We start from the raw sequence: 27,429 nt of genomic DNA, 5'->3' as shown, positions 1-27,429 counted from the left end.
CAATCCTGCGGGCGCTGGGGCTCCTGGGCCCACCCCCGGCTTCTGCTGGCGGCTCAAAAATGTGGCCAGTTTATATAAAATCCTGTTTTGTTCCGAGGAACCCGCCCTCCTCCCCTGCAACGCGGCCGGCCCAGCCTGGAGAAATGCTGGAGTGCCCCCTGGGAAACGCGCCCCCCCGCCCCGCCCCCCGCCCGGTCACCCGGACACGCGCGCAGAGGAACGACCCCCGCTCCCACGCTCACCCTCGACCACCCGAAGGGCATCCCCGGAGCGGAAGGGGGTCGCCCGCGTGCGCCTCCCGGGCCCGCCGGAGGGGCAGGGGCGGCTGGGAGGTGCCCTTGAGAAGGGGGCTGCGGTGCCACGTGCCGCGCCGGACCCCGCCGCGCGCCCTCCGCCCCGCACGGCCGCCCGGAGCCCGGGGATCCCGGGGGACGCGGGGCGCGGCGGGGGGCGCGGGCCCAGGTGCGCGGCGGCGGCCCCGGACGTGCCAGGCGGGGCCCAACAAAAGCCCCGGCCGGGGGAGGGCGGGGGCGGCGCGGCGCCGGGGGGCGGGGCCCGCGGCCTCGGGCGCGCATTGGCCGCCCGCCGCCGGGGGGCGGGGCCGCGGGGTGCCGGGGGCTATAAGAGGCGGCGCGGCCCTCGCCCGCCGCGCACCCGGCCCGAGACGGCAGCGGAAGGACCCGGACCGGCCCGGCGGGCGCGCTCGCCTCGCCGCCCCCCACCCGCCCGCCCGCGCGCTCCCCGGCCGCGGCCGCCGCGCCGGACCCGCCCTCCGCCCGCCGGCCCGCCCGCGGCCAAAGTTTGTGCGGACCGCGGAGGGCGCGCCCGCCGAGCGCCCCGGCCCCGCGCCCCCGGCCGCGCCCCCGGCCCGCGCCCCCGGCCGCGCCCCCGGCCCGCCATGGGCGCCTCGGCCCGCAGCCCGCGGCTGGCGCTCGGCCTGCTGCTGCTGGGCACGCTGCTCCGCCCCGCCGCCGCCTGCAGCTGCTCCCCCGTGCACCCGCAACAGGCGTTTTGCAATGCAGATGTAGGTAAGGACGCCCGCCCGCCGGCCGCGGGGGTCGCCGGCCCGCACGGCCCCGCCTGCCGCCCGCCGCCGGGATGCTGCTCGACCTCAAAATTCCACCCAAATTCCGCCGCCGCTGCAGCCCCCGGGGAGGGCGCCAGGAACGGATCGGGTTTTGGCAGGCGGAGGGCCCTGGGGTGCCAGCGGGCGGGGGGCGGGGGGCACGGCGCGGAGGGGGGGTCGGGGCAGGCCCGGGGGACCCGGGAAGAAACTTTTCCCAGGTGAGGCGCGCGGTGGGCTGCTTCGGGGCCGGGGCCGGCCGGGAGGGGCCCCGGGACCCCCTCGAGGGTTCAGCCCCGCCGCGGCGCAGAACGGGGGAAGGACCCTGGTCCCCGCGTCCTCCAGGCGGGGTCAGCCTGGACGGCGGGCGGGCGTGGGGCTCGCCCGCTCCCCCGGGAGGGAGGGTCCTGGGGGGGCTGCCGGGCGCAGGGACTGAGGACTGGCTGGGGCCCTCGTGTGGCCCCGGGAGGGGCGCTGCTGACTGCGGGATGGAGGAGCCCCGCCCCCGCGGGCTGGTGGTCGGCCTGGCGCCCCCCCCCCCCAGTGCCCTCTGAGGAACAGGTGCCTGTCCCCATTGTCCCCCAGCCCCCCAGGGTGGGCGCACTCTGCTGCCTGGGCCCAGGCCAGCCCCCAGGTGGGGTTTGTCCTGTCTCTGCCACGGCCCCCATCCCCCGCGCACCCCCCAGCTCCCCACCGGGACTCCCTGTGCAGAGACATGGGGGCAGAGGGAGAAGCCGCCTCGGAGTTTGGGGAGTCCCTCCCTGGGTGTCCCCTCGCCGAGAGACCCTGCAGCTTGACCAGCGAGTTGGGGGACGGCCAGAGCCGGGTCCAGACAGTTCTGCGGCCTGGCAGGCGGGAGTCTGGGCCGAGGGTTGGGCCCCCGTGATCCCCTCGCCTGCCTTTGCATCCCTGGTGGCGCTGCCCCGGGAGCTGGGCGGGGCCCGCCGAGCACTGAGGCCCGAGTCGCCTTTGCGGTGGCTTTGGGCCCAGGAAAACAAAGGGTCGGTGGAACCCGCTGCGCCTGGCGCCTCTCTCTGCGTTAAGCTCGTCATTGCATCACGCTGGAGCTGAACGGTGGCACTGGCCAGCAGCACGCCCACCGTGCCCCCGGGTGACCGACCCCTGGGGAGCTGGCGTGCCGTGATCAGGGGCGCTGTGTGTGTGTCTATCGGTGTCCCCGTCCTCCCCGGGGGGGCTGTCGTCATCCCCCCCAGTGACCTCATCTGAACTCAGCCCCTCCCACTCCCCCCCCGGACATGCATTCCAGGTTCTGGGGAGCCCACCTGAGGGGGCCTGGGCCCTCGGCCACGTTAACCAGGACGTCTGGGCGCGGCCCAGGCCCCTCTCCAGGCTGCTGGGCTCCCGCCTCCAGCCCAGCGTGGCGTAGCCTGAGGGTGACCGGGGAGGGTGGGGCTTTGGGCTCTGTGCTCAGGGAGCACTCCTGGCGTGCTCAGGGAGCCCGGTGGGGTGCTGGGCTCAAACCCAGCTGTGTGCCAGGTTTGTGCCAGGCAGGCACCTGAACCCCTGTGCCACCTGTTGGGCCCGGAGACCCGCGGGCCTGGGCCCCTTTGCTGACCCTGGGTGACGCGCAGACTTGGGTTTTGTCGTTTTAGACCCACAGGTGACTGAGCACCAGGCTCACGAGGCCTGGCTCAGGGGCGCGGGGCACTGTGTCCTGAGCCCTGGGTGTGCAGGAGGCTCTGACCTCGGGGCGGTGCAGCGCCCCGCGGCCCACTGAAGGTCGGGTGCCCTGGGCGCAGACCAGTCACTGGGGCCCCAGGACAGCAGGGAGGGCACTTGCCTTGCTTGCGGCTGACCCAGGCTCGATGCCCGGCACCCCAGATGGTCCTGAGCCAGCCCCGAGCACTGCCGAGTGTGGCCCAACAAACAAACAAAACGAGGTGACCATGTGGAGACCGGGGGCTGGTGCAGGGGTCTGTGTCAAGGGCCCGAGGTGCCCGCTGGGCTTGCCCGGCCAGTCCAGCTCTCTGAAGCTGCTCTGCAGGGGCCCAGGGCTCAGTGATGGTCACCCCGGGAAAGACCGTGTAGACCCACGCGCTGGCCCGAGCCGAGGCCTCGGGCAGGAGCGGAGTGAGGGGCCCCGCGGGGGCGTAGCCGACAGCTCAGTGGCTCCGTGGGCCCTTAGAGCGTGGCCGGTTTCTGCGGGGGGGCTGGGGGCTGCCGGCAGTGTGGGGCGGTGTGGACGTGGGCTTAGGACTGAGTCAGGGTGGGCGGCCAGCCTGACCGCCGGCCACGGCGGGAATAAGCCAGCAGCCACGTGGTGGGGGCCAGTGTGAAGAGGGTGAGGATGGGGGCCGGGCGACAGCACAGCGGGGAGGGCGTTTGCCTGGCACACGGCGGCCCGGGCTGGACCCCCAGCACCCCACATGGTCCCCTGAGCACCGGCGGGAGTCATTCCTGAGTGCAGAGCCAGGAGTGACCCCTGAGCATCGCCGGGTGTGACCCAAAAGCCAGAGAGAGAGAGAGAGAGAGAGAGAGAGAGAGAGAGAGGAGAGAGATGAGGGGGCTCGGGGGGGAGATATTTAGGACAAAATGCCCCTTAGTGGTGATCGCCCCCGGCCGCAGCTGATGGGCAGTGCTGGGAGCTGGTGGGGGGCGGGGGCAGAGGACCCAGATGGGGGCACGAGGCCCAGCCTGCCCTGAGATTCGCACACGGTCATTTTATTTCTCTTGTTTGTTTCTTGTTGAATCACCGTGAGCCGACCCTTGCGGAGCTGCTGGGGGTCCGGGTTCAGTCGCACCGTGTCCTAGCACCCCCCCCGCCGTGTCCGTCTCCCAGCACCCCCCCAGTGTCGTCTCCCAGCACCCCCCCCAGTGTTGTCTCCCAGCACCCCCCCCAGTGTCGTCTCCCAGCACCCCCCCCCGTGTCCGTCTCCCAGCACCCCCATCAGTGTCGTCTCCCAGCAACCCCCAGTGTCGTCTCCCAGCACCCCCCCAGTGTCGTCTCCCAGCACCCCCCCCAGTGTCGTCTCCCAGCACCCCCCGTGTCCGTCTCCCAGCAACCCCCAGTGTCGTCTCCCAGCACCCCCCCAGTGTCGTCTTCCAGCACCCCCCCCAGTGTCGTCTCCCAGCACCCCAGCCTGTCTTCTCTGCCTCTTTCTCCTTCCTGTTGGGTTTCACACGTGATCATTTTAAAGACTCCCACAAACCCCTGTTTCCGGAGAGCGGGTCAGAGCCCGGCCTGCACTGAGCCCTGAGCAAGTGCATCCTATTGTTATATCTGATTTTCCCTCCCGGCTCTGCCCTCGGGGTCACTCCTGGTGGCCAGGGCGGGAGACGGGACGCGGTGCTGTGGGTCGAGAGCTCGGTCAGCCCGGCCCTACGAGCCGCACCTCGGGAGCACTTTCCAGAGCGCCCCGTGCCTGCGTGCCCGGCACAGACCAGACCCTCGGGGTGAGACGGGAGTCGCTGCACCCCAGAACCCCCCCCCCCACCGTCTTCACAGCGGCCCCTGGGCCCTGCCTTGGGACCAGCATTCCTGTCCTTCCTCCCCTCGTGACGGCCGGGAGCGCCCAGGCTGCGGGCCTGGGGCAGGGGGAGAGGCTGACGCACGCCTGCCGCCTCCTTTCCCTGGTTGGGGTCTCCGGGGGCCGGGGCAGGTGATGCCCAGCGCACCGCACACTGGGAGTGATGCTCGGGCTGGCACGGGGGTCCGCCCAGGCCACGCGAGCGGGCCCAGCCCCCGGCCCAGCCCCACCCCGTCTCCTCAGGCGGTCAGTGCCTGGGGCTGCTGCCATTTTGAAGTCACCAGGCCCTGGGGGGGTGGAGTCGGGGGTTCCCCGCCCCCCTCGGCAGTCAGGAGGCCGGCGCTGAGGTCTTGGCTGTGGAGTGGGTGTCAGCCTGGCCCCCGTTTGCCCCCGCGTGGGCTGTGGCCAGCACTGGACATGACCGTGCGGCCTGAGGCCCCGCTGGGGTCCCTGCCTGTGCCCCGGGGCTCGAGGACTGACATCTGCGTGTCGCTTTCCAGGCCGGCCCGCTGGACTGGTCCCGAGAGCGGCCCTGCCACCCGCGGAGCCTGCACACACTCCGCCTGATCCCCGCCCGCCCGGAGGGACCCCAGGCAGAGCCAGGAGCAAGCCGGGCACCGCCAGGGGTGGCCCCGACAAAGCAGAGACGCGGCTGCCCTGTGCAGGGCCACTGGCCGGCCCGGCCCTCCCGCTCCCTCCAGGCCCACTCCGGAGCCATGCCCTGGGCTGCAGGTGTGGCCATACAGCACGCCTTGCACACGCCCTGGCTGCCCAGCGCACAGTGCTCAGCCCGGGGTCTGTGGCCGGGAGGAGCTCTCACGCACACACAACACATGCACACACACGTGCACGCACAACACACATGCACACATACATACAACACAAACACCACACACTCAACAACTTATACAACACACACGCATGTACAGTACACCCACACACACACATGCACACACACACATGCACTCACAACACACACACACCGACACATGCAACACTTGTGCACACACACTCTCGTGCACAAAACACACTCATCCACACATGTATTCACACATGCACGCACAATGCACTAATGCACACACCCACACATACAACACATGCATGCACAGTACACTCACATGTGTAACACCCACAAACATGCAGAATACACACACAACACATTAATGCACACATCCACACATGCACACACCTGCACATTCACGCACAACACAAACACACTCATGCATGTACAACACACTCACACCCCACAAACACATGCACAACACACGTGCTCACACGCATGCACAGCAGACACATGCACGCCTCCCTGTGCCTCTGCCCTGCTGGGGCTTTGCGTGGCACCAGTGTGCTGTCGCTCCCGCCCAGCTTTGTCATCTTTGGCCGTGCTGCTCCGGGCTCTGAACGTGACCCGCAACTCTGCATCTAGAACTTTCCGGAGCGGGTGCTGAAGGGCGAGGCTGCGTGCTCCGTCTCTGTCTGCCCCTCGCGGGCGGGCGGGCGGGCGGGCGGGCGGGCAGTGCGTCTGCGGTGTCCACAGCTGCGGCTTCGTGCTTGAGAGGAGGGAAGTGGCTCCCCGACCACTCGAGCGTCACGTGTCATTTCTGTCCCTTCCTGTCCCCGCGGCGGGCTGTGTCGGGCCCAGCTGCCAGCCACTGAGCACCCCCGGCCCGCAGGTGGGCTTCCGTTTCCTTTGCTGGGAGGCACAGCCGGCGGGCTCAGGCCTTGCTCCTGGCTCTGCACGCGTGTGTTCTCGAGGACCCTGCCGGGTGCTGGGGGTCGAACCCAGGTCGGCCGCGGGGCAGGCAGCGCCCTCACCACTGCGCCTGCCCCAGTGACCTCCCCGCAGCCGGGGCTGGTGTGCACGCCGTGGAGGGGGCAGGGCAGGGCCAGGGGCCGGACAGCGTCACTAGGGCCGTGTCCAGTGAGCCTGTGCTGGCCTCAGGGGCCACTGGGAGGGGCCGGAGGTGGTGACGGGGCAGGAACATTCTGGAAGTGCTGTGAAGGGTCCCAGTGGCTGCGGGGGCTGCTCTGCTGTCCCCGCCAGGAGGGGGGCTCCCTGCAGGCCCCCCTCCCCCTGTGGTCCCGTGTAAGTGGGTAAGCCCTGGAAGCCCCAGGCACCGCGGGGCGGCTGGTGTCGGATTTTTAGGCTGAACCAACGGCCACTGGCAGGTATTTACTAAAAATAAATTACGGAGGGCCTCGGCGGCTCTCTCTCTGCCGCCTGCGTTGGGTGGTCTCGGGCCGCTTCCCCCACCCCGAGCCGGCCAGTGGTGATGGGCAGAGGAGGAAGGACGAGGGCCAGGCTGGCTGGCCTCAACTGCAGTTTATCCCAACCTCACCTCCCTTCTCCTCTGACTCCTCCCGCTTCTCGCTGCCCAAGCTTCACTCTCCTTCCCGACCCCCTGCAGTCTCTTCCTGCTCTCCTCCCCCCTCCTCTCCCAGCACCCCCTACAGTCTAGTTAAGTCCCAAAGCATGAAGGGTTGGGGCTTACACATAGGCGTGGTCACACAGTCAGCAGAGGTGAAGTCTTTCCCTCAGGGGAAGCCTCCTGTAGGGCAGATTCTGATCTGCAGGACGACACCCCCAGGGTGGAATCCCATGGGCGTGTTTGTCCTCTGGTGTCCAACAGACATAGAAGCAGTCATAATACTAATCATTTTGTATGGACACAGTAAGAGATACATTAAGCTTATAGGATTGCTCTCGTAGGGCCATCTTGATCTCAGACTACAGTGCTCAGGCCAGATGAGTCTTCCCTATCCCTAGCAGCGTCCTAATCTCATTGTTAATTTTTTTTGGGGGGGTCACACCTGGTGATGCAAAGGGGTTACTCCTGGCTCTGCACTCAGGAATTACTCTTGGTGGTGCTTGGGGGACCATATGGAATGCTGGGAATCGAACCCGTGCAAGGGAAATGCCCTCCCCGCTGTGCTATCATTCTAGCCCCTCATCGTTACCTTTGGATCATGACAGCATTGTCCATGACCATGCTCTCAACTTACATTTGAGTATCGTGGCGCTTTGGCCTGGCCCATTTCATTGCCAGGGTAGCTCACAGCTTGCCCTGGGTCCATTCAGTCCTTTGTTGGGACCCTGCTTTTGGGGTGCCAGGAACTAAGGGCAACTGAGGATTAAGTCGAGGAAACAGATGTTCCGGAGGGCGGACTGTTTGGAGACAATTTATTCCCAAGTTACAAAAGCATAATATTAACTGTCTTCCTGTGTCCACACAAAAAGGACATTGCTTTAAAGTAAACTATTCAGAAGACAAGGGGAGGGGAAGGCAATATTTATTTACAGTACAAGCTCAGTGTCCTAGAAGGCTCTGACCCTGGAAGTCAACAGAATCTGATTAGGGGAAACATTTGATTAACTAGTTGGGGGAGAGCATGGAGAAGTTCCGGGTAAGCACAGAGGAATGGGAGTGCTCGGGAGCACTGTGATGGGTGTAGCCCGAGAAACCTAGGCTCCGTGTGGCAAGGGAGAAAGGACAAACCAGTGTTACCCTACGACTGGGAGGTGGAACCCTGGAACTCCTGAGGATGCTTGAGAGGCCCCCAGAAGTGTGGGTGGACTGACGGAGGTGGTCTTGGTGCACCCCCCTCTGGGGCGGCCCCTGGAGAGTGCTCCCCCGCATTCCCGGGGTCTTTACTGGACACCCAGGGAGAAGCAGGGGCTCGGCTGGGGTGCTGTGTCCCCACCAGCCAGCACCATCTGACAGGAGCCCGGCTGCTGTGTCATTGCCCCTGATGTCACAGCACCACAGCCGGGTCGTCCCCATGGTGACAGGCCTGCCAGTGGGCGGCGGCCGGGGCGGGCAGGGCCTGCCGGGAGCCTTGGCAGCGTGTTCCAGCCATCCTTGGTCAGGTGGGCCCCTTGACCCCGAGGGAGTCCCCTGGGCTGCGGAACTGTGTCCCCCCTGTCGGGAAGGCTCTGGAGAGGCCCTGGGGGCGCAGCCGCCCCGAGGCCCCGTTTAGGGTAGAAGCAGGTGGTAGGGGCCAGGGGCCAGGGGCATCCCGTGAGAACAGCAGCTCTGGGAGGTCTCAGGGCAAGCTGGCCAGCATCCTTGGGGGCATCTGTAACTGCCCGGCGGCCAGACTGGCGCGGGGGCCCTGGCATCTCGGATTGGGATGGGGGCGGCTCTGTGTCGCTGAAGCTGGTCGAGGAGAGAGGGTCCGAGCTTGCCGCGCCCGGCTCACCATCCAGGCCCCCGTCCAGGATGCCGCGGGACTCCTGTCGTGCTGTGTCCATCCCCCGGCCAGCGGGGGGTGCGGCTGGTTCCCCTTTGGGGGGTGTGGCGGTAGCATTCGGCGAGTCAGGAGGGCGGCAGGCGCTCTGGGCAGTCCTGAGCTGTGTCGGGCTATTTCTAGACGTCAGAGAGGAAGGCGGTGAGTTTCCAGTTTCCCACGCGTGTCTGACCCTGCGGGGCCTGGGTGCCTCCAGTGATGGCTGTCTCCCTACCTACCCGTGACTCCAAACAGCTGGATCAGAACCGTCTCCCCCAGCCAGCATTTGCACCACACAACACTACCACCCCAAGCCCGAGAGACGGAGGGTGCAGTGGGGAGGGACATCGGACCTCTGGGGAGAGGGCGGCCAGCACGCTTGTCCTCAGTTTACAGAGCAGCAGGCCAGGACGTGTCTGAGTTAACAATGTGCCTGTCGGGGTCCCCGATGGCACCACTAGCACCACTGGTGGTCCTGGTGGACCCCTGTTCACTGCTTGGGGCCCCTGCCCTCTGCCACCACCACCACCCAAAAAATTGTGGTCACTTATCCGAGGTCAAACTGTTCCTTCCCCCAGATTCTGCTGTTTTAGACGTTTCTATCCCGTTGCTCCACTTCCGGGCATTCTCAGTTTCTTAGAATCTTTCTATGGCCTCGTTTTTTGTGTGTGTGTGTGTTTTGTTTCATTTCTCCTCTCACTTTCCGGGGCTCCGCCCTCCTACGCAGGCGGGACCCTCGGTTGCTCTCCTCCAATCACATCCATCCTGTTCCTCATTCTACCTATCACGTTCAGCCGTGTTTCCCGGCTTCCCCTCTCCACCAATCAGCTTGGCCCGTGTCCCTTTCCCCAATCATGTGCCCGTCTGTGTTCCCATCCACCAGTCATTTTGCCCGTGTTCCCCTTTTGGCCAATCACGTTCTCCCGTGGTCTCCTCTCCACCAATCACGTGTGTCCCGTTCTCCTCCACCGTGCACGTGTGCGGGTGTCAGTGAGCTGGTGGTTCTCGGAACAAAGGGCTCAGACGGGCGCTTGCACACGGGCTGCGGTTTGTCCTGTCCTGGGCTTCACTGGCCGTCCACCTCCCCTGCGCCAGGCTCCCCGCCAGGTGCTCCCGGGGCCCGGGTTGGCATCCCGCCGCACCTGCCCCTCTTGCTGGCGGGGTCTGGCCCGTGCAGGACTGAGCTGCTTCTGCTTTGAGCCCTGCTGTGCCTCACCCCCAGCAGGGCGCGTGGCGGGCACGTGGCTGGGCACCCAGAATCGCGGTGAGCCACCGTCACCCTCTTACCCGAGGGCCTGGGGCCAGTGGGAGCTGACACGTGTCACCCTCTGGCCTCCAAAGAGGTGACCTGATGTTCAGGCCTCGGGGAGCAGGTACGGAGGCTGTGCCCCCTCCCCGCCTGGCTGTGCCTCCCATGCTCGGAGAGTGTCTGGGCTGCCGTGGAGCCTCCGGCCGGCTCAGGGAGGAGTCCTGGTAGGAGGAAGTGGGGTCAGACGGGAAGTTTACTCCGGAAGGACAGTGGCTACGTGCCTGAGTCCACTTCAAAAGCCGGAGGTGCGGCCTGGGGTCACTGCTTAGGGGCGCTCTGTCCCCTGTGAGTTCGGAGTCCCCCTCGAGGGTTACCTGGGGTGGAGCACTTTTCCCAAGGAAGGTTAAGGGATAGGTGGCGTCTGTCTTCCGAAGTGGGCAGCTCCCTGGGCGGCGGCCCCGAGCGGGCGCTGCTAGACCCCGTCTTCATGTGGCTGATGCCCAGGTGCCCTCTGGTCGCAGTCTGCCTTGGGGGAGGAGCAGGTATTGGGGGGAGCAGGGCGCTGGCCCGGAGGGGCGCGGCCGTTCCCGGCAGAGGAGCCCGCCCGACACCCAGAAGGACATTTGGGGATAACGCGGAGCCCGGCCAGCCGGGAAGCGGGAGCAGATCCCGACTGCCGGAATGTTCTCAGGGCCTCAGGCCAGCACTGCCTGACTCTGCTGGAAGTCTCTGGAGCTAGTGAACAGGGCACGCCCTCCGAGGAGGCTGGGACGGGGTCCTTCAGGACAGCCCAGAGTCTGCACTCCCGCCATGGCATGGGGGTCCCCGTGGAGTGGCGGGGGGGGCCAGCGTGTGCCTTGGCAGTGTGGGGCGACAGGCTGGCCGGGCCCGCAGCCGTGGGCGCGGCTCCCCGCCTTCGCCCGGGAATAGTGTGTCTCGGCCTCTGGCTGTTGTTTTGTTCTTCTGGTAGGGGGCCACCCCATCGGTGCTCAAGGGCCACTCCTGGTGGCGCTCGGGCGAGGCAGGTGCCCTCCCTGCAGCTCTGTGTCTCGGCCCTGCCTTCCCCCTTGCTTTCTCCCTGCAGCCCCCCCCCCCACCAGCTGGCCCCTGGCCTCATGCCGCGCCCCCATTGATGCTGTTCTCGCCCCTAGGGCCCCTGGACTGTCCTCAGCCTGGCCCGGACCCCCGGGGCCGCTCCTTGTGCCGAGGCCCCGTCCTGCCCCATCCCACCCTGGAGGCTGCCAGTGGCCTCCAGGGTGACCAGGACAAGTCTGCGGACGCGGAAGCAGGGGCCGTGCAGTTCTCTTTGAGGCGGCATGGCTGGAGGCCACGGCAGGTGTGCCCCGGGGGCCGGGGGTGGGGGTGGCGGGCGTGCCCGGCGTGTGCCCGTGCTCAGACCCCGTGCCTTGTCCGCAGGGGTTCACCGAGGAGCCCCGCGCCCCCGCCCGGGGGCCTCAGCCCGGGACCCAGGCCGCCTGGGAGGCATGTCTGCCAAGGCCCCCCGGCGCAGCCGGGAGAGGGCGGCGAGGCCCGGCCTGGACAGCGGCCACCTGGCCTCCTGCTTGAGGCTGAAGCTGGCCCTCGCCCAGGACGAGGGGGACGCGGGCCTGCAGGCGAGGGCGAGCCTGGATGTGACCCAGCAGCAGCTGCGGCAGCTGGTGGCCGAGCTGCAGGCCCGCTGGCAGCAGGCCCCCGGCCGCCTGGGCCACGCCCTGGACGGGCTCTACTTGGCCTACCTGATCGGGCTGCAGGGCGCCCGCAGCCTGGACTCCGAGCTTCAGCGGCTGGGGGCTGAGGGGGCAGCCCCCACCGGCAGGGCCCCCGAGTCATGCTGGGCCAGGGAGAGGCCCAGAGTCAGGCCCGCGCCGGCGAGACCACCCCCCGCCAACAGCAAGATCCTCCGGAAGGCAGGGGCCCGGGGCAGCCCCCCCGAGAGGCGCCCAGCGAAGCGCGGGGCCAGGCACAGCGGCTGCGGCCCCCCGGAGCCCGGTGCCACTGTGGACGAGCCCCCCTACCCGCAGGGCGGGAGGAAGGCGCGGGCCTCGGGGAAGAAGGCCCCGGGGAGGCCGCCCCTGAGGAGCGGCCCTGAGCCCAGGCCCCAGGCCCGGCCTGGGGACCAGCGCTGGCTGCTGGACGCCCTCCACGGGAACCGGGCCGAGGCCCAGGCCGCGCCTCGCGCCTGCCGGGGCCGGAGCCAGTGGCAGCGGGAGGTGGAGCTGGCCTTCGAGGAGCTCCTGGACACCAACCGCAGGCTGAAGAAGCACCTTCTCCTGCACCTGCACGGGGGGCTCGGGCCGGGCCAGGACCCCCGGGAAGAGCTGAGGACCGCACACCCCGGGGCAGAGGCGGGGCCTGCCGTGTGCGCCCCCCATGTTGACTCCACGCAGCGGGAGCGGGAGGGCCGGGGCCCCCCTGCCGAGGCCAGGATGGAGGCACAGCCCCCCGCCCCCCGCCCCGAAGGCCCGAAGGAGCTGCCCCAGCTGGACACGCTGCGGGTGCGGAGCTCTCTGGGGCTGTCCGTGCAGGAGCCCCTGGACAGGGCCGGCCTGGCGGCAGCCGTGCAGCTGCCCAAGCTGGACTTGGAACAGAGAAGGTGGAACCGTCTGGAGCTGCTTGAACAGACTGAACAGCTGAAAGGGCACTTGGGAAGCCAGCCCACCGCCAAGGAGCCGGAGGAGAGGCAGAGGCCGGCAAGCCCAGCCATGGCCTCCCGAGCACCGGGGAGCACCCCCCACCTGGCCTCCCGAGAACTGGGGAGCACCCCCCACCTGGCCTCCCAAGAACTGGGGAGCACCCCCCACCTGACCTCCCGAGAACTGGGGAGCACCCCCCACCTGACCTCCCAAGAACTGGGGAGCACCTCTCACCTGACCTCCCGAGAACTGGGGAGCACCCCCCACCTGACCTCCCGAGAACTAGGGAGCACCCCTCACCTGACCTCCCGAGAACTGGGGAGCACCCCTCACCTGACCTCCCGAGCTCTGGGGAGCACCTCCCATCTGGCCTTCCGAGAAGTGGCGAGCACCCCCCATCTGACCTCCCGAGAAGTGGCGAGCACCTCCCATCTGACCTCCCGAGAAGTGGCGAGCACCTCCTATCTGGTCTTCCGAGAACTGGGGAGCACCACACACCTGACTTCCCGAGAACTGGGGAGCACCACATACCTGACTTCCCGAGAACTGGGGAGCACCACGCTCCTGGCCTCCCGAGAAGTGGGGAGCACCTCTCATCTGACCTCCCGAGAACTGGGGAGCACCACACTCCTGGCCTCTCGAGCACTGGGGAGTACCACATACCTGGCCTCCCGAGCTCTGGGGAGCACCACGCACCTGGCCTCCCAAGTGGGGAGCACCACGCTCCTGGCCTCCCGAGCACTGGGGAGCACCACGCACCTGGCCTCCCAGGAACTGGGGAGCACCCCTCACCTGGCCTCTAGAGAACTGGGGAGCACTCCTCCCCAGACGTCCCAAGAGTCAGGGAGCACCCTTCCCCTGAATTCCCAAGAATCGGGGAGCACGCTGCACCTGACTTCCCAGGAATCAGGGAGCACCTCGGGCCTGTCCTCCCCAGGCCTGGCCAGTCTTCTGACCTCGCCAGAGCAGGGAGAGGGGGCAGGGGCCAAAAGCCCACTGGGGTCCCCGCCGGCCCAGCCCCGCCGGAAGCCCCGAGACCTGCAGCAGCAGCGGCAGCAGCACCTGCAGTTCCTGGAGGAGGCCCGCAAGCGGCTGCGGGAGTTCCAGGACGTGGGCTGAGCGCGGGCGGGTCAATACAGCCTGGCAGGCTCTGTGGTCGCCGCCGCCCGTCTGTCGTCGTGGGGGCCTGGGCTCGGGCGGGAGCTGCCCCCCTGGCTGTAAAACACGGAGCTCCTCCGCGTGGTGGCCTCGGGGCACGGAGGTGAGGGGCACACGCGCTCCGGGCCAAGGGGTCCTGGGACCCTGGGGCGGGGGTGTGGTGTCTGTGGTGTAGGTCCGGCCCCTGCCAGCCCCTTGGAGCGGGGCCTGGGGTGGGGAGGAAGAAGAGACCCCCGGCCTCTCATGGTGGCCCCTGGGGTCCGGACACCCCAGGGACCTGCAGCGAGGGGGGCTCGCCTGGCGGTGCAGGGGTGAGGTTGGAGTGTGGTGTGTGGCTGTGTGTTTCGTGGCGGGGAGCCGCCTCCCTCCCACCTCAGCCCATGGAGGGATGAAGGCGCCGGCCACAGGCTGGTTGCAGTGACGTTTCTTCCAGGTCTCAAGCCCTGGTCCTGCAGAGATCCCGGAGGGTGGGCACGCACAGGGGGGCTGAGCACTATCACAACAATAAACAGGTGTGAAGCCCTTCCTCGGGGGAGTCCTTCCTGGAGACCAGCCCAAGGGCGTGGTCTGCCCGGGGTGCAGCACCCCAGCCCAGGAGACCTGCCCGGGGCAGGGCAGGGCAGCAAGGGCGTACCGCACTCCTGGCCTCAGCCACTGTCTCACGTATTATACTTCCTGATACCATTTCTAGTCATTCTGTATGGACGCAGTAGGAGATACACTGCGCCTAAAGGGTGTCGCTCACTGTCCATCCCAGACCACCGTCCCCAGGCCACGTTAGTCCCTCCTGGCCCCAGTTACTCAGTTACTCCTCTTAGGGTCACGTCAGAGTTTGTTCCATGACCGTGCTCTGAACTTGCTATACTTCTTACGGCGCTTAGCCTGCCCCTTCTCGGTGCCGGGGAAGCTTACGGCTTGCCTGGGTCCATCCAGTCCCTTACCAGGACCCTTTTTTTATTAGAAGTGCCCGGAATTAAGGGCAACTGAGGTTTGAGTCGAGTACATATGACAGGTGCCCAGGAGTAAACACTGTTCGGAGCCAGTTCACGCCCATTCCCGTTTTATAAAGGCACACAGCATTAGCTGTCTTCCTGTGTTTATAAGAGGAGGACATCGTGCTAATAAAGTAGAGTGCGCAAAGGACACAAAGGAGAGAGAAGCAGTGTTTCACTCACGCGTTCAAGGTCCTGAGTCCTCAGGAGAACCTGACTTGGCAAGTCACGGGGCCTGACGTGGGCTTTAGTGACGAGTAGAGGGGAAGCAGGGACAGGTGGGTCAGAGATAAACAGGATTGGGAGTGCCTTGGGAGCACTGTGGTGGGAGTAATCAATCTTCAGCTCCCTTCAGGGGGAGGAGACCAGTGTCCTCTGGCGGTGCCGGGCTTCAGGCCCTGTGTCCGGTGCTCTCGGCCACCGGCTCTGCCGCCACCGCCTGCGGCCGGCGTGCTCGGGCTGCTGGGGGGTCAGCGTCGACCCTCTCCATGGGGCGGGGGACGTGCTGCCTCCAGCCAGACATGAGTCCCAGAAACGGGGACAGGCAGGACTGGGGGGGTGGCACAGCGGGGCGGGTGTCCGCCGGGCACGCACCGGCGCCAGGGGCAGTTCCTTGAGCCTGCCAGGAGCGATCCCGGAGCACAGCCAGGAGCCGACCTTGCATGCCGCTGGGCGTGGCTCCTAGGGCACATGCAGCCACCCCTGCTGCCACACGTGCCCCACGCACATGCCTGGCCCGTGCATGCACACACCTGGCCCGTGTCCATGTACACGTTGTGCACGTAGACGCCAGCCGTGTGCCCCTTCTTTCTCGTGCCCGTCCTCAGGCGGGTGCTGGGCCCGCGGGCTCTGGGGAGCTGGCTCTGCCCCTGGCACACGGTCGCCTCCTGGCGCTCCCCGCTGAGCCCCTTTCTGGGGCGCCCTCTGCTGCTCTGGAGCCCCCCCCCCGCCCCGTGCTGTGCTTTGTGGGGGCTCCCGGGCAGTCCAGGGGGTGCTGCTCCGGGCTGCATGCTGCTGGCCCCTAGGGTCAGCCGGATGTGCTTGGGGCTCCAGGGCTACCGAGTGGCCTTGGTGGCCCCGGCCCTACCCGCCCGATGCCAACACGGGCAGGCAGAGTGGACGCGAGGGCGTGTCCTGGCCAGCGCGGAAGGGCAGCTCCCGTGGGGTCTGGGGGTTTCCTGCGTTGCTGCTCTTGACTCCTGACGGGCTGATTTGTGGTTTCACCCTGGCCACCCTGCGCCCCAGGGTCTAGGTGGCCGCTGGGTCTGGGTCACTGGGAAAATGTCACCGTGGGCATCTGGAACTTCCTCTGGACCTGAGTGGGTGGGGAGCGGCTGGGGGGACCCTGGTTTCTCGCTGCGGCCACTCAGGGCCTGAGGCCAGGGGCGGGGTGGCCGCAGCCCCAGAGTGGACAAGCTGGCCTCTGCGTCCACCTCCTGAGGACCGGTGTCCAGGCCCGGAGCTGCCCTCCTGCTGGACCCTGGTCGGGGCTCCTCTCTCTGGAGGGTGGCCCCCCTCGCCCCCTGACTCCCAAGGGGTCCAGGCTTCTCCCTGCCCAGCCCAGCAGCATGGATGGGCCTTGGGGTCCCACGTCACACGCACCCAGACCTCGCCCTGCCCCCGGCCTTGCTTCCCGGGGACCCCCACGCCCCAGCGGTGTGCAGGAAGGGACAGTGGCCGAGCTGCAGGCACTGGATCCCTGGCTGACTGGCCCTGGCTCTGGGGTGACCGGGCTGCACAGGCTGCTCGGGCCCCTGCTCGGCCAGTGCCCTGCCTGCGTGCACACGAGGTGGGCTGGGCATGGGCCCGGGGACCCTGTGGAATCCTCCCAGCACACGGGCGTTTGAAGGAACAGAAATGGGGGACGGCCGAGGAGTCAGGTTGGGCGAGAGGGTCCGGCGTCAGGGAGGCCTGACCCTGCCTGCCCCCGGGTGCCACAGAGTCCCTGGGCCCAGAGGGGTCCCCCGCTCGGGGGCCACCCTGCCCGGAAGGGCACGGCTGCAGCAGGGCGTGGGGCCTGCGTGCACGGGGGTCTTGCCTGTGCGAGGGGGAGGCCTGCCGGGAGTCTTCCCAATCCCACGTGGCCCCTGAGCACTGGGTGCGGCCTCCAGCCCTGAGAGGACAGCGGGGGGAGGACCTGGCCCCCAGCCTCCTGCCTGTGCCCTCCGGTCGGACCCTCCAGCCCCCCGCGCTGCTTTGGCCTTGCCGGCGCGGGCCCCTTCCCCCCTCGGCCGGGCGAGCGGCCGCCGCGCCCTCCACAAAGCGGCCCTGTTCCCGGCCAGCTCCCCGGACCCAGCGGCATTTTTTTCAGATGATTCAGCAGCGCGTGAGCGGGCAGGGCTGGGGCCCGCGCCTTCGGGAGCGTGACCAAGGCCTCTGGCACGAGCTCCTGCCCTGGGGAGCAGGGGCGGGGCGGCCGGCGGGGGGGCGGGCCAGCTCCCTGCACTGCGGCTGCCCCCTCCCCAAGGAGCCGGGCAGATGGACAGGAAGTGGTGCTGGAGAGCTGGTCTCCATGGAGACGGGCATCCAGCAGACAGCTCACGTGTGCGCCGGAATCCGGAGCTGGTCAGTCTCGGTGCCAGGCACAGGGCCGCCCCTCCCGCCCCCCAAATGCCTGCGGCCCTCAGCTGCCGTGGGGGACACTCACGCAGCCTGAGTTGTGTCCCCCCACCCTCCTCCCGGAGCTGAGGGGCCTGTAACTGACCACCTGGGGGTGGCTCAGCCCCCAAGGCCCTATGGTTGGCTTCTGGGGTGCGGGTGGGGTTCGGGGAGCAGGGCCGGGGCCAGTCCCCTGCAGACGCGGCTGGTTCCAATTACCCCTCGGCCCCCTCCCCCTTCCCGGGAAGGAGGAAGCTCGGGGACCTCGGCCTGCCGCTGACCCAGAGGACGGAGGGTGGGGGAGAAACCCACAGGGGAAGGGGGCTCCAGGGGGGCACGCGCCTGGGACCCCTGGCCCAGCCAGCCCGCACCCTCCCGCTGGCCACGGGCGCTGGGGTGTGGCCGGGAGCCGCGTCAGCGTCTGGGGCTCGGCCCTCCCTGCCCCGAGCCGGGACAAGGCTGCGTCCCATGCGGGGTGGGCTCTGGGCACTGTGCGGGGTGCGGGCATGGGCGCGGGGGCCACTGTGCCTTCCCGACGGTGCGGGCGGCAGGCATGTCCCCTGGGCCTCGGGCAGCTTCTTGCCCAGTCGAAAGGGGCCTGTGCCGGGTCAGACGCAGGGTCCCCCCTGCCCACCCCAGGAGCCCCCCAGCAGCCACTGGCGGGGGCGTGGGGGAGCAGCGGGGCCTGAGGGCAGGGCAGGAAGGGGGTGACCGTGCTGGGGGGCGGTGGCCGCCGGGCAGGTGCCCGAGCTGTCCAGCCCAGCTCCCCCGGGTTCCAGTGCTCCCAGGCCGACTTTCTTCCTCGCCCGGCCTGGCCCGGGCGCTCGGGACAGAGGCCGGGTGCTCCCGTGGGTACCCAGGGCTCTGGGCCCTTCACTCCCCAGAGCCGCAGAGGGGCCCCGCGGCGGCCGGCGGGTGTGGGGGCAGCCGAGGCCCGGCTGGGAGGGAGCAGGGGCTGCGGGGACGGACCCCTCCCAGCCCGTGTTCGGGGGGCGCCTGTGAGTCTCACTCCCGCCCCAGGCTGCTTCCCTGCCCCCGGGAGGGGCCCGGGGTGTCCGGCCGAAGGCCCCTGGGAGGGAGGGGTCCAGGCCGCCGTGTCCCTCACGCTCCCCCCGATGTGTGGCGAGGGGCCGAAGGGCAGAGGGAGCCGCCGTGGCGCCCCAGGAAGGGGCCTTGGTCTCGGGGCTCCCGGCAGAGCAAGGACTCCGAAGACTCCCCGCTTGCAGTGCCCTGGGCCTGAGCCCACGAAGCTCCCCCACCTCCGAGTGGGCTCCCTTGAGAGTGCTCTCTGCTCAGTCGGCCCGCCTGCAGCTCCTGGCACACACGCCTCAGTGCAGGAAATGTTTTTTTGTTTTTTTTTTCTTTAAAAGCTTTATTGGGGGGCTGGAGCAGTAGCACAGCGGGGAGGGCGTTTGCCTTGTACGCGGCCCACCTGGGTTTGATTCCCAGCATCCCATATGCTTCCCTAAGCACTGCCAGGAGTGATTCCTGAGTGCAGAGCCAGGAGTAACCCCTGTGCATCGCCGGGTCTGACCCAAAAACAAAACAAAACAAAACAAAAAGCTTTATTGGGGCTGGAGTGATAGTGCTGGAGCGACAGCACAGCGGGGAGGGCGTTTGCCTTGTATGCGGCCCACCTGGGTTCGATTCCCAGCATCCCATAGGGTCCCCCAGCACCGCCAGGAGTAATTCCTGAGTGCAGAGCCAGGAGTAGCCTCTGAGCATCGCTGCTTATGACCCCAAAAGCAAAAAAAAAAAAAAATTTAAAGTGCTGAGGGCTCCCAGGGCCAACCCCAGAGGTGCGGGGGTGGGGGGTGTCTGTAGTTCCAGGCTCGAACTCAGGGCTGTGGCATGCAGGGTGCACCCACCCTCGCAGCTCTTGCCCTGCCCCGTGGCCCTGGTTTCTGTCTGTTGCCAGGGGTAGAACCCAGAGCCTGCCACGGCCATGCGCAAGGGAGCACTTTACCCCGAGCTGTGTCCTGCCCCCACTCCGTTCCTTCCGGCCCCCACAGGGCCCCGCACACGCGCGCCTGCTGGCCTGCGGCTCTCCCACAGCCGTGGCCTCTGGGGAGCTTCTGCCTCTCGCACCACAGTGCTCGGACACGGCAGCAGCCCCCGTCAGCCCTGCATGGATCCCCACTCCACAGCAAGCCCCACGGCAGCCCCCCGCCCCTGGCCCCCACCCGCCCCGGTGCCACCCGGGACCCCGTCCCGTGGGCCTCTGCCATGGCCGGAGCTTGGCTGTGTCCCCCGCACGGCACCCGAGCTGCCCCCTGCCCCCGTGGTTGGGCACCAGCTCTGGGTGCAGCCGATCGGGAGGGTTTGGCCTCGCGTAGCCGCGCTCAGGCAGGGTTCTGGGCACATGCGGTGTCGCCTCTGGTGTTGGGGCGGGTGTTAGCAGTGGGGGGAAGGGGGTTCCTGCAGGGGGGAAGGGGACGGGCTGCTCCATGCCCTTGCAGGGTGGCTGGAAACTCTGGGCGGCACGTGCTCGGGCGCGGCAGGCTGCGGGGACGCAAGGCCCTGCTGGCAGGGGCGGCGGAGGGCTCAGGCGGGTCAGTGGGCAGGCGCCAGGGGCCGTGGGGGCGCGGGGCCCTGGGAACTGGCACGGTGGCCACGGCCCGAAGCCCTCTGGGGGCTCTCGCGGGGCTTCCTCGGGCCACACAGGCGGCGAGCGGGCAGGGAGACTCCCGGGGCGTGGCCGGGGGGTCCCGGGGCCTCTCGGAGCTGCCCGCCTGGGCTCACCTGCGCCCGGACTCATGGACCAACCATCAGGACCCACGGACAGCCGTGCCGGGCCCCGTGTCCCACGCCTACACGGCCGCGGAAGGCCACGCCCGGAGCCGTCACAGGGGGAGGGCGCGCCCGCAGCTCGCACCCTGCCCAGGCCCGTCCCTCTGACTGGCCGCTTCCTCGGGCTGACCCTTCCGCCGGCCACACCAGACGGCCCAGCCCCCGCTGTGGGATCTGCGGCTGCCATCGGCACTTTGGGGACACTCCCGCCCCACCTGCCGCTCTCGGGCCCTCTGCTGTGGCCCCCTGCCCCTCCCGGCCCTGTAGGAGAATTGGGCACTGAGCGGGGCCCCCCGGGGCCACCTGGCCCTGCCCCTCGGCCTCCTGCGGGAGCCACGCCACTGAGCTCGCCCTGTATTCCCCAGTGATCCGGGCCAAGGTGGTCAGCGGGAAGGAGGTGGACTCCGGGAATGACATCTACGGCAACCCCATCAAGAGGACCCAGTACGAGATCAAGCAGATCAAGGTAGGGGCGGGGCGGGGCTGCAGGGGCGGGGCGCGCGCAGGCCGGTCCCTCCCTGCACACGGGGTCCGGCCGCGTCCTGGAGCCGCTGCCTTCATCCCCGGGGCCACTAAGCGCTGGGCCGGGCACCGGGTCGGGGGTCGCTGCCCCCCCGCGCCGTCGGGGACGTTTCCAGGTGCCTGCAGCGGGCGCCGCTGGGGTTCTGCTGGGGAAAGGGGAAGTCCTGGGGGGTGTCCGGGCCCCACAGCCCCTCACTGGCCCCACTCCCGCCACCCCCCGCCTCCTCCCCAGATGTTCAAAGGCCCCGACGAGGACATCGAGTTCATCTACACGGCGCCCTCGTCGTCGGTCTGCGGGGTGCAGCTGGACGTCGGCGGGAAGAGGGAGTACCTCATCGCAGGTGCGTGCGGCCACGTCTCGGGGGCGCTGAGCGGTGGGGGCCCAGCCCTGACGCCCCGACGTCGGAGCAGGCTGGCTGGGTGGGGCCCCGCCTTCCCGGCAGGGGCACGGGGTGGGCAGAGGCTGTTGTTTATCCTGGAAGTTGTGATCTCCCAGGGCTGGAGCGAGAGCACAGTGGGGAGGGCGTTTGCCTGGCACGTGGACGACCCGGGTTCGATTCCCAGCATCCCATAGGGTCCCCTGAGCACCGCCAGGAGTGATTCCTGAGTGCAGAGCCAGGAGTGACCCCTGAGCATCGCCGGGTGTGACCCAAAAAGAAAAAAACAGTTGTGATCATCCTTTCAAATATGAATTAGAGTCTGGCAGGATAAATTACTCAGTTGTGGGCCTTCATTTCAGTAAGATTTTCCACTAGACCCTCACTGACCTTCGCTCGGAGGGTCCCATTCGACAGGTCTGCTGTAAATCTCAGGGATGTTCCTTTGCGGGGATTTCCGTCTTTGATCTTGTTGCTTCCATTATTATTTTATCATTATTTTATTTTGCTTTTTGGCCCCCGCGCTTCAGCTGGGCCCTGCTGTCTGGGCCACTCTGGTTCCCCGAGAACTCAGGGACCTGGGTGCGTGTGGGGGACACACACGGTGAGCCAGTCCTTGGCAGCCGACACGTCCATGCAGCGAGAGCTGCGTGTGCCCGCCACGCCTCCCTTCTGCACAGCGACTCTCTGTGGGGAACACAGTGCCCGCCGGCCCGAGGCAGCCCTCTGATATGAATGTGTCTGTGGATTTCCCTTCCGAGGGGGCTCACCTGCAGCCAGAGGGGCCGAGTTGGGTCCTGGCAGACAGCCACACCTCGAGGGCCTGGCCAGGGATCTGACCGTCTCTGCGAAGGAAGACGGGATCAGAGAAAACCAGATGGGTGACGGGCCCATTTCACAGATGAGGGAGACAAGTTGCTTTTCACCTGGCCCTGCTGAAGGGCCTCTGGAGCCCAGCCGTGGCCCCCACAAGGTGGCTCAGTTCTCGGTTCCGGGGTGCTGGTGTTCTCAAGTTCCAGCGTCCCGTCCCGTCCGCCCCACCCCTGCCACGCCGCACTCTGCCAACGTTCTCCGTGGCACAGCCAGCGACAGAGTGTGCACCCACTGCCCTGCCGGGGCTGGGAGGCTCTAAGGTGAAGCAGCCCCAGGGGGTCTGAGTGGGACAGGTGGGGTGACGTGGGGGCAGGGCGTTCTGAGTCGGTGCTTTACACTCGGCCTTTGTCACGGCCACAGCAGTGCTCAGGGCTGGCTCCCGCCCCCGCAGCAGGGACCACTCCCGAGGGGGCTTGGGGACCCTCTGGGGCGCCGGGGGTCAAACCTGGGTCTGCTGCAAGGCAGACGCCCTCCCCGCCACGCTGTAGCTCCTGTCTCCAGCCTCAGTCCTGGGCCAGGTGACACCGGTCTGTCCCCTGTCCTGCTGGTGCACAAGGGACAGTGACAGCCCCCCACTGAGCCTGCCGCGCGGGTGGGAGCGAGCAGGAATGTTCTCGTGGCACACGCGGGAGACGGGGGGTGGGGGACGGTGCCCCCATCTCTGCGTCAGGCATTGCTGGAGACACGCCCCCGGCCTCGCCCACGCCCTCTCCCGCCTTAGAGCCCACTCTTGGCCCACTCAGCCACGAGCCGCTGGCTCTCCCCCCCCTCCCCTCCAGCCCGAGTCTGCCCCCCCCACGGTCACGCCCCTGCACCAGCCCCCCACAGCCTCCACACAGGAAACCGCTCTGCTGCCGGGGAGACCGCAGCCTGGACCCTCGCGTCCACTCGCCCGAGACTCTCCCCGAAGGGACAGCGGAGCCAGCCTGGCCGCGGCTCGGGCTTCCCGTGCGCGGTGCCCGGACAGCGCCAGCCGGAGTGACCTCACGGGAAGGGCGTCTCTTCCCACTTCCTGCCGCCCTGCCGGACCCACGCGGGCCGGCCACCCCACCTCCCAGACCGGGCACTCGGATGTCCTCTCTACGCCCGGCCCGGCCCTGGCATCCGAGGCCTGGGGCCAAAAGGTCGACAGGGAAGAAAATAGGGGGCAGATGGTGGCGCGACGGCCGGGACGGACGCCTGCGTGGGCAGCCCCGAGCGCGTCCACGCGGGCCCGCAGCGGGGACAGGAGCGACCCCTGCCCGCGCTGCCGAGGAGCCGGGAGCTCGGCCGAGTCGCGGTGGGCGGGGCCAGCGGGGCGGGGCGGGGCGGGGCCAGGCCCAGGAGCTGTACAGGCCCCTGACCATTTGTTTTGATTTTGGGTTTGGGCCACACCCAGCAGTGCTCAGGCTTACTCCTGGCTCTGGGCTCAGGAATCACTCCTGGAGGGCTCAGGGGGCTTCTGGGGTGCAGGGTGGGGTGACCGAACCCTGAACACCCTACCTGCTGGCCCATCTGTCCAGCCCCAACCCTGGGCGTTTACTTATCGGGGCTGCACCAGGCGGGCTGAGCCTGTGCCTTGCACCCCTGGCTCCAGTTTCGGCCTCTGAATAAACGCTTCCGGGGCCGCCTCGCCCCTGGGCCCTTCTCTTCTCCTGGGGGGTGGTCCAGGCCCCTGCAGCCGAGGCAAGGTTGGGCCTACTGCGTGCCCCAGGGCCAGTGGCCGCGCTGTGACATCACTTCCTGTCACCACTGCCGGGCTGTGCCAGGCCCCTGCAGGGCTTCTGGGCCCCTCCCCGTGCAGAGCTGGGGTCCCGACGAGGTGCTCCGTCGTTCACTGGGCGCGAGGATGAGGAGCCTGGCGGTCAGCCCCCAGACCCGCCCTGCCCTTGCTGCCGCCGCCACCCGACCAAGCGGTGGTTCTGCTCTTCCTCTCGCAAAGCCTCGGGGTCACCGGGGCAGCGCCGAGTGGGAGAGCACTGCTGGGCCGGGAAGTGACGGCCGAGCGCGGGCAGCCCCCAGGAAGGACAGGAAGCAGGCCCGGGTGTGGACGTGCGCGCGAGCAGGGAGCGGTGGGGGGGGCCGGGCCGGGCTGCACCCTCGGTGCCCAGGGCAGCCGGAAGCCCTGCGCAGGCGGCCCGGCCAGAACCCAGTGCTGGTCAGCTCTGCCTGCAGGTTCCCGGCCGGCCCACCCAGCGACCCCAGCTCAGCCGCGTCTTCCTTCCACCCGTTTCCGGGCAGGGCGGGGAGTCTGGCCGGGACACGGTGCCCCGGGCCTCCGGTACTGTTAGTTCCCAGCGCCTGAGCCCCACCCTGTGGCCGGGAGAGAATCCTGACGTCCGGGCCGGGCTCTCTTCTCTCCTCAGGGAAGGCCGAGGGGAACGGCAAGATGCACGTCACTCTCTGTGACTTCATTGTGCCCTGGGACACCCTGAGCACCACCCAGAAGAAGAGCCTGAACCACAGGTACCAGATGGGCTGTGAGTGCAAGGTAAGCCCGCACCCCTCGTCTCAGACTCCCACTGCCACCTCCAGGTAGACCGCCAGGGTTTGGTCCCTGCCACTCTCCTGGGTCGCTCTAGGATAGCCAAGGGGAAGTGTCGCCTCCCATGAGGGAGGCTGTCCAGCTGGGGACCGAGCCTTTGGGCCCTGAGGTGCCCTGCCAAGCTACATTCAAGGCGGAAGGAATCTGGCCATGTGGCTTGTACTAGAGGGGAACCTTCTAGAACACCTCTCAGAAGCGTGTGCTGTTCTGCAGACCCGAAGGTGTCAGAGGCCCACTTGCGTGGCGAGGCCCCTGGCATGACGTGCCTCCACACACAGCGGGCGCCCCTCAGATCTGGGTCTGCCCACGCCGTTCCTGGGAGCCCCACCCTGAGTTGCAGTGCTCCCACGAGCACGGGTGTCCCGCCCCGCACACCCTCCTGCCAGCCTGCACGGAAGCTCTGTGGGGACCAGGGGCCGTGTGTGTCCCCAGCCAGGGTGGGGGGTCAGCAAGGCAGCAGGAGTGGCCGATGGGACAGCGGGTCCTAGCACCGAGGGAATGTGAGCTCCAGCCCACAGACCCCTTGCCTGTCAGCACGTGTGACCGGAACATTCCGGAACATTCTCCGTTCCAGTTTGCGGCCCTGCCCCTCACCCTTGTAAGATTAGGCCCTGGCAGAACCCCGCTTCCTCCTCCCCCAAAGCCTGTGTGGAAGAGAGCACGGCCCCCCTTTTTATCTGATCGAGCTTGTCTCCGGGAAACTGAAGATGCTGCGAGACTGGCAGTGGGCGGGTGGTGGCGGTGGCGGGGGGGGGGGGGGGGAGGGAGTGACTGTGGCAGCGGCAGCGGCCATGGTCACTGTGTCCCCGAGGAGCCAGCGTTCGCGGCGTCACTGCACAGCGGGAGCAGAGCAGGGGGCCCACTGGGGGCGTCAGGGCCTGTGTGTGACTGCCCGGGCCCTGACCCCGGCCTCGTGTCCACCCCCTAGATCACACGCTGCCCCATGATCCCATGCTACATCGCGTCCCCGGACGAGTGCCTCTGGATGGACTGGGTCACGGAGAAGAACATCAACGGGCGCCAGGCCAAGTCCTTCGCCTGCATCAAGAGGAGCGATGGCTCCTGCGCGTGGTACCGCGGCGCGGCGCCCCCCAAGAAGGAGTTTTTCGACATCGAGGACCCATAGGCAGGCCGGAGCCCCCTCTGGCCACGGGACGCCTCCGAGTGTAGACAGGTCCAGCTCTGACATCCCTTCTGGAAACAGCATGAATAAAACAGTCATCCAAGTGGGTCTAAATCAGTGTGGTTCTCCCCGGCCCCCCTCGGCCACGGCCGGGTCTGAGGGACGGCGGGCCGGCCCCCCCCCCAACTCCCGCCGGTCTGGCCTCGGCCCCCCGGGGCACGGGGCACGGACCCTCGGGTGTCCTCGGTGTTGTCCGAGGGCGGTGTCCCTCAGGGCCCGTCTCCCAGCCGCGCCAGCCGGAGCCTGGACGCGTGTTTGTGCAGACACCGCCGAGGGCGTGGCGAGACTGCGTAGCGGGTCTACGAGGTCCCTTTCATCTCGAGAGACGCGTCCCTCGTCCCTGCAGCTTTCACGCCTCCAGCCCGGGGGTTTGTCCCTGCCCCCTCGCCCCCCACACCCATGCTCACGGCGAGGGGCTTCAGCCCGGGGGCGGCCTGCTGAGCGCCCCCCACCCCCTCCTGGTGGCGGTCCCGCACCTGTCCTGCCTGCGAGTGGGCACGGGGGCCGGTGACAAGCCCTTACTCCTGCCGGGCCTCTGGGCACCGCTCCTGCGTCCTTGGGCATCTGGACAGCAGATTTGGCGACTGTGTCCCCCCCAGACCCCGGTGACCCCCCAGCATCGTGCCGGGAGGGTGCCGTGTAAGAGGCGCCTGGCTCTCGCAGAGACAAACTCCCCGGTCACGCACTCAGCCACGCGGGCATCGCTTCTCCCGCATCGCCCTCGAGCCGCACGGGGAGCCTGCCGGACCCCGTCAGTTTCCTGAGGGCAGGGAGGGTGGGGCAGGCAGAAACGCCCACATCCTCTCCCACCCTGTCCATGCCCCAGCAGTGACCTCCGGCACTCGCAGCCCTGGGCGCCCCGGAGCGCTGTCCAGTGGCCAGCTTCCAGAGCCCTGTGGCCCCCAACGCACCAGACCCTGACCCCTCGTGGGCACCAGCCCAGGGCTGCCTGGACACCCACCCCGTAAGGTCCTGAGGGGCCAGCCCCAGACGTCATATCTGCCCTGCCAGGGGTGCCATCGCCCGTGCCCACCCCGTCCGCGCTGTTTCTGCCCATTTCTCGTCCCGGTTTGTTTCTACCCGGTGGTGATCGTGCCTGTGCTGTTTGGTTCCTGCTGGTAGGCAGTCGGCCAGAACTTCTGTGTTTTAGAAGATTTTGTTTGGGGGGCAGCCTGGCTTCCGGGGCCCCCTGCCTTCTGGTCACCCACCTCTTTGTTTTCTGGTTCAAGTTGTTACCAAGTAAAGGATCTTTCTTTGAGTAGGTAGGTTTGCAAAGACGGTCTTGGCATGTATTAAAATCCCTGCACGGCGGCCTGGCCACGCGAAGGGGGAGGGGGAGTGTGGAGACGAGCCCGCCGCGCCCCGCGACCAGGGGCCACGGGGGACCGTGCGTCGGGCGTGGTTTAATTTATGTTATATTCTTAACACTGCTCCTTCCCCCACCCCCTGCCTAGTCTTCATGCAAGCAACTCCAAATATTTAAAATAAAGTTTACGTGGTACAGTTATTGTCAATCTTGGCTCAGTGAAGTGTTAAGAGATGTAGGATTTGCTGCCATGATTTGAAGCTGTCGGTCTTGTTTCATTTGGATATCGCTGTATTTTTCTCCTGAGGCTTTGGGGAAAGTGTTTTTGCTGGGATCTGAAGTCTGGGACGGTCTGTGCTGGGGACCGGAGACGCGCGTCTCCGACACTCTGTATCATTCTCGGTGATGTTCAGTCAATGCACAATAAACAATAGGGTCGAAGTGAA

The 27,429-nt window shown here is 67.8% G+C and overlaps 1 protein-coding gene across 1 annotated transcript; it reads left to right on the top strand.

Annotated features, from left to right (window-relative positions):
• The first annotated feature begins 861 nt into the window (after window positions 1-861).
• TIMP2 (TIMP metallopeptidase inhibitor 2) lies at window positions 862-27,429 on the top strand. Its single transcript, XM_055132040.1, has 5 exons — window positions 862-1,028; window positions 20,564-20,664; window positions 20,953-21,061; window positions 24,316-24,440; window positions 25,423-27,429. Exons 1-5 carry the CDS (start codon window positions 899-901, stop codon window positions 25,618-25,620), a joined length of 663 nt encoding a protein of 220 aa, XP_054988015.1. The 5' UTR covers window positions 862-898; the 3' UTR covers window positions 25,621-27,429.

The sequence above is a fragment of the Sorex araneus genome, chromosome 3 (genome assembly GCF_027595985.1).
Source record: "Sorex araneus isolate mSorAra2 chromosome 3, mSorAra2.pri, whole genome shotgun sequence".
In the NCBI taxonomy this organism is placed as follows: domain Eukaryota; kingdom Metazoa; phylum Chordata; class Mammalia; order Eulipotyphla; family Soricidae; genus Sorex; species Sorex araneus.
Note: the sequence above shows the minus strand (reverse complement) of the source record. Positions and strands in the feature narration are given on the sequence as shown.